We start from the raw sequence: 6,125 nt of genomic DNA, 5'->3' as shown, positions 1-6,125 counted from the left end.
TGACACGACTGTTGGAGGGGCTGGGGAGCTGGTGAGGGCTGGGAGGACAATGGTGGCACCGTGCCCGTGGTGGGGCTCGTTAAGGACACTGCCTGGCCCGGGCTGAGCAGCCCTGGGTTCCCCTGCCCGCAGCTGCCGACACCCCCAGCAGGGCTGGCTCAGCCCCTGGGCTGCTCCCTCCTGCCCTGGGCCTGGACCCCCTTGTGGGTGCATGTTTGGGGTGACCCCAGCAGCAGCCCCTGTCCGTGCAGCGTGGGCATGGGCAGCCCCCACGTGGGGGGCAATTCCTGGTGCCTCAGAAGACAAACACCATGCAGGGGAGCTGGAGACAGCCTTGATAAGGTTTGCCTCGAGGATAGAAGTGCTGCATGTCAGCCCTCCTCAGGACAGTTCAAAAAGGGATTGGGGCCAAAATGCTTTTAGTGTAGTGATTTCCTCTTGCAGGCAGGCTGGGAACTTGGGCTTCTTCTGAGTATTGTTATCCTGAAGTGGATGGTCCAATAACAGGAGCAAGTTCAGAGCGTGTTTTCATTGCGCTGTGCCTGGAGAAGTTATGAAGTAGATGTTCAGGGTCCTTGGGGAAGGTGAAAAGAACAGCTGATAAAGTATCTTCAAAATCCAGTAGTTAACAGTGAAAACTTTAAAATGCTCTTCCTCAAAATTTTCTGTGCTAAGGCAACACAGGAGAGGATTTGACTGTAATAATACACAGGAGCAGCGGAAGAAACAACTTTTTACCATCGTCCATCTCAGCTTGTGGAGTCAGGTTGAATTTTTATCCCTGACCTATTATCTGGATACTTTTTGTGATACCTGCAACTGTAACTTGAAGCCTTTCTTGATGAGGGAGTGAAAATTCACCACATCTGGGCAGATGCTGAAGCCTGACACTGGCCAGTTTGCCTGTGCTTGTGAGAGGCTGGAGACTGGCTGCTCTCTCCCTTTCAGCACAGACATTTTGTGCTGGCAGTGGAGAGCCTGGAGTGGAAAGAGATGCCTGGGATGCACATGCTGGTGAAGTGCTATTCCCGTCGCTCTGGTATAAGCATTCATGAGCTTTGGCTCCTTTGTAGTGAATCAAGAATTTCTGCCATTAAGATCCTACCATGTTACTGCTCTGCTGGTGCTCTTGCTGTGGCTGGACCCAGGATGCACAGCACATGTGGTCTGAGCCTCTGTGGTTGTGCAGCCTCGAGGCTTCGGTTGCTGCTCTTCCCACTTGTCTGACTTCCCCAGCAGGATCCTTATGTTGTGGGGCAGTGCCTGTGTGAGGGCAGAGAGGAGCTGTCTGGGAATCCTTGTCTCTTGCTTCTGTAATTCCTGTTAGGATTTCTCACTTGTGTGAAAGCCAGGACACTGCTGCAGCATCCTGCAGCTCTGACCAGCACCTTCTCCCGTGGAGACAGCCCTGCCTGGGTGAGCTGCTGGAAGTCAGCCCTGCCCTTTGCAGGGAGGCAGGAGGTACTGAGGGGTGGTGGCCAACACCCTAACGTGTAGCCATGTTAATGAACACCCTATGAGACAGGGAAGAAGCCCTGCCTCCATTAAGTAACTTATCTGTGGCTGTTGCAACCCTGCAGATTTCAGGCAGGAATCTTGCCCTGCCATGCTGCAATCTGGCTGAAAGTAGCTGAGGTGGAAGCTGACTGTGAAGCTTTTACAGATGTGATGAGGGGTCCAGTGTTTTGCAGACGTTTCTGTGTTTAAAAGGGTTGGACAGTAAGCAGTTAATGGCTTCTCTGCTTTTCTGAAAAATCAGTTTTCAAATGCTGACCAAGTAAGAAACAAAATCTAATGCAGCTGGATGCTGGTCTTTAAACCGGAATGGCCGGGAGCCAACTGGCTGCCCCTTTGCTCTTCACACTACAATAGGAAAAATGCCTGGAGTGGGAAACTCCCTTCCCGTAGCACCCGGCCAGCGGTTGCCTCTGCAGCCCCACCATCCCACAGACACTCCTTCAGCATGGGACAGACCTCTCACAAGATCTGAGTTTACTTTGCTTTTGTGACAGGGACTAGTGGCCACGTGAGCAGGAGGCTTTATTTAGGGTAATCTCTTGGTGCTTACACCCCATGTTGCAGGGCATCAGTGACCAAACACCTTCCTTTTGCTGCAAAATCAAGAGTTGGGCAGGGCTGGTGGCTGCCAGTGTTGCCTGCAGACTCAGCTGCTGTCTGATTGCTTTTTCCTGTGTTAAGGTTGTATTTTTCATTGATAGGAGGGGATCTTTTACTTTAATCTACACTGTGTGCAGCCCGTGAGGCCTTTGGGTTACTTCTGGCACAGCCTCTGGCCTGTTCCCGGAGCCCTTCCTGTCCTGGCACGAGGCAGGAGGAAGCTGGCAGGTCTTGGGTTTTGATGTTTTTGCTTTTCTGGTCTTTTTGGAAACCTTGTGGTCAAAATACCTGGCATAGCAGTATGGTAGTGCTGGTGAAGGGGGGTGTGTTGGGATCTGGGTGCAAACTGGTGAAGAAATCTTTATAATTAAAAAACCAAACAGCACAAAACCAAAAAAATCCTCAAAATCACTCAACCTGTTTTCTGAGGATGAAATGATTTACAATAGCCTGGCTGCTACTTGTATCTGAGTAAGTTCAGCCTTTTAGTTCTGAAGTGTAGAACAGCTCCGAAGGGAAGGGGCATGTTTTCTGCCTCCACTCCATTCTGTGAGCAGAGCATCTGCTTGCAGAGCAGCTGTGTGAAGAATCACGGAAACGTTTTGGTTGGAAAAGACCTTTTGGATGGTCAAGTCCACCTGTGAACCCAGCACTGCCAAGGCTGCTGCTAAACTGTGTCCCTCAGCACCACATCTACATGGCTTTTAAATCCCTCCGGGGATGGTGACTCCACCACTGCCCTGGGCAGCCTGGGCCAGGGCCTGACAGCCCTTTCAGGGAAGATGTTGTTCCTGATTTCCAATCTAAACCTCCCCTGGCACAAGTTCAGGCCATTTCCTCTTGTTCTATCCCACGTTACTTTAGAGAAGAGACCCCCCCCTTCCCTCTGGCTTCCTTTCAGGGAGCCGTAGAGAGCGAGGTGGTCTCTCCTTAGCCCCCTCCCGAAGACAGCTGGTGGTCCCTGCTGAAGGCAGCCTGGGGTGACTGTGGGTGCTCTCTCTGTCCCAGGCCATGCAGTACATGGAGCTGATCCCGAAGGAGATGCAGCCGGTGGCGGGCACGGAGGGAGCGCGGTACCGCCGGAGGCAGCTGCTGAGGCAGCTCCCGCTCTACGACCAGGACCCGTCGCAGTGCCGCGGGCTGGCCGAGGGCGAGCTGCAGCTGATGGAAGACTTTGTGAAGAAGTACAAAGCTGAGGCCCTGGGCGTCGGGGAGGTGGCCCTGCCGGGCCAGGGCGGCGGCGGGAAGGAGGGGGAGAAGCCGCAGGACGGGAGCATCGCTGCCGGCAAAGCCCCCGAGTCCAACGGGGCCCTGGAGCCTGCCCCAGGCAGCTACGTGAGTGTGGTGGGACAGATGGGGGGTCACAGCTCTCCTCAGGGCCTGGGGAGCTGCTGGGGTCAGAGGGAGTCTCATGTCAGAGTAGGGGGTGAAGACAGCATCAGCCAGGGTGGTCCGTGCTGGGTTCCTAGTGCTGCTCCCGGGCTCCTCCAAGCCTGCAGTGCTTGGCTGCCCCACAGTGTGTGCGGGTGCAGCGCTGTGTGGGACCCCTGCCATCCCTCCTGTGCTCCCACCAGCCCTGCTGAGCACAGGGACCTATCTCAGAGGGGTGAGGTATCTCCTTTCCAGCTCCCGCAACAGCTGTGCTGAACCACCAAGGTAAGTACATTTTCCATTGGCTGTAGCAGCTGGTGAGTTCAGCTTTGGGTTCTTGGCAGCTTGGAAGGACTGGACATGACATATGCCTGGGTGGCTTTGCATCACTCAGGTGCTCAGATCAGAAGCTCTTCCCTGTGAGCCAAGGAGTGTTTTCAGCTTGGCTTCCAGGCCAGTGCTAGTTGGAAGACCCTGAGTTCCAGGAGATGGTGGCTCAGTCTGATGCATGTCAAGCTGTGAATGTGGAGATGGTTTTCCCAGGGCTGTGATTGCTCTGGGGGACATGGGACAGAGCAGGCATGTCTCTGGGCATAAGTACATTCCCTTAGAGAAATGGCTGAGATTCCCTAACACCCTCTTAGGTTTGCAATCTCCCAGCACTGCCTGGAGTGGCTGTTGCTGAAAAAATGCTTATCATAAAATATGGGGAGGGAAAGCATTTCATACTGGCCTGTGTGAGGGTGACTGTAGTAGAGGATTTAAAGCTTGGGAAGAAAATGGTGTCTGAGCATTTTTGAGGCAAGATTTCTCTAGCCATTACTGCACTGAGATTGTGAGATGTTAAGAGCAGTTTTAATTTTCATTCCGTATTGGGTAATGTCCCCCCTCCACTATGACCTTCTCTGTTAACTCTGACTTTCAGAGACTAGTGATAGAATCAGTTTTTCACTATTGCAACAAATTGCTGAATTGGACAAAGAAATTTAAGCTTTAAAAACAGCCAAAAAAGGAAGGCTTTCATTAAACTCATTAATAAAACTCATCTTGGCAATGAGGGCTTATTTAGACTGCAGGACTATGCTTCCCAATAAATACATAACTGTGATGTTTTTCTCTGTAGTTTAAAGGATCATTTTTCTAGAGGCACTCACTGAAATATGGAACTGCTTCCAAAGTAGTTGCAGGAGATCCAGTGATCCAGCTCGGCTGGCAGCAGGGTGAGGGCTGCTGGGCTTTCTGGCCCTGTTGAACTCCTCTTTCCCCCTCTAACAAAATCCTGCCTGCTTGAATTTGATCTCCTGTGCAGGAGTTGATACAACTGAGCTAATCAAGTTGTGAAATGTTATTGCATGCTCAGACTGTGTTGGATTTGGTGTGTAAAGGAAAATGCACAGGACCAGTGTAAATCACTGAGAGGCACCTCAGCTTTTTGAGCCCCTGTTGGCTGCAGAGAGGGGCCCCATCCCTGTAATTAAGTCTGTCCTGAATGTTGTCCTCTGAGTATAAAATCATCTTTAACCCTCTCAGAACTGGAAGGTCTCCTGGAGTTACAAGCCACTGTGTTGGAATCAAACCAAATCCTGAAGGAGTTGATCAAAATTAGCTATTGTCCTGAAAAACCTGAGGCCAGCAATGTCATGAGTGCTCTGGAGAAGCCTGTGGTGTCCAGGGAGCTGCTTCTGTAGAACTGCAGCCAGTGGAGAGAGCAAGTTTGAAAAAGCTTTGGAGAGAGGGACACTTTCTTGGCCAACACCTCTAGTAATTCTGCTAACAAAGTCTTCACTCCATCCCTACACCGTGGAGATTAAAATGAGTACTGAGCTGTAATTCCATCTTAAATGTGAAGAGCCACTCTTCATTTAATGTGTAAATGGCAAGGGAATGCAAGTTCTATCATGCTTACCAAAAGCACTGTGAAAAGAGAGAAACAGCACAATTGTTTTTCTAACAGTTCTTATTGGCAAGAAACTCAAGCACAGAGTTGGAAAGCTGCTGGTGTTTGTTCTTGTGTTAGATCTGTAAGATAAGGAGGGCTGGGATGGATGGGCTGGCAGGGTCTCTGCTTGCTGAGGTGACAGTGGAGGCAGCTGCAGGCTCAGGCTCTCGGGTGCCCTTAATGACCCAGATCTGGTGCTTTGGGGAGGTACCAGGAGAAAAATACGGCCTGGGCCCCTTACGGTGGGTGCATAATTGATGGGTGTGCAGCAGCTTTGCCTGCTTGATCAGTGCCCCATCCCTGGTGTCCCCCTGCAGCCGAGGGACTGTTAGTTTCCCTTCTGCTCAGAAATGGATTCTTGTGTCTCTTCTCCCCACCTGTTTGGAGCTTGGCAACTTAAATCAGCGCATTTGTAAGCAAAGTCCTAATCTGAGGTGGGAAATCCCTGGCTCCCTGACCACCCTGTGCCAGCTGAGGTGTGGTGTCCTCCAGGGAGGACACACTGTGTCAGTGCAGTGTGAGCGGCAACAGGAGCAGGGCACGGGCTTCTCCGCTTCCTGGGGGCTCAGCGGGGGGACCCCAGAGTGGGGCTGTCGGGAGGCACCAAGGCACGGGCTCGGTGCCAGCCCTTCCCGGGCTTCCCGGGGAGCCTCGTCAGCATCCCCTCCCGCCGCACTTCCAGCGCCCTCCCTTGTGC

At 52.2% G+C, this 6,125-nt stretch overlaps 1 protein-coding gene across 1 annotated transcript in view; it reads left to right on the top strand.

The window, feature by feature from the left end:
• LMCD1 (LIM and cysteine-rich domains 1) overlaps nt 1–6,125 on the top strand; it is an 11,049-nt gene that overhangs the window by 2,981 nt on the left and 1,943 nt on the right. Inside the window, exon 3 of the mRNA XM_010003376.1 lies at nt 3,127–3,453. Coding sequence (XP_010001678.1) covers nt 3,127–3,453 — 327 coding nt within the window. The remainder of the gene's footprint in view (nt 1–3,126; nt 3,454–6,125) is intronic.

Source organism: Chaetura pelagica, unplaced genomic scaffold, assembly GCF_000747805.2.
Source record: "Chaetura pelagica isolate M959 unplaced genomic scaffold, ChaPel_1.0 scaffold328, whole genome shotgun sequence".
NCBI lineage: Eukaryota > Metazoa > Chordata > Aves > Apodiformes > Apodidae > Chaetura > Chaetura pelagica.
This window is presented reverse-complemented; position numbering and strand designations above follow the sequence as displayed.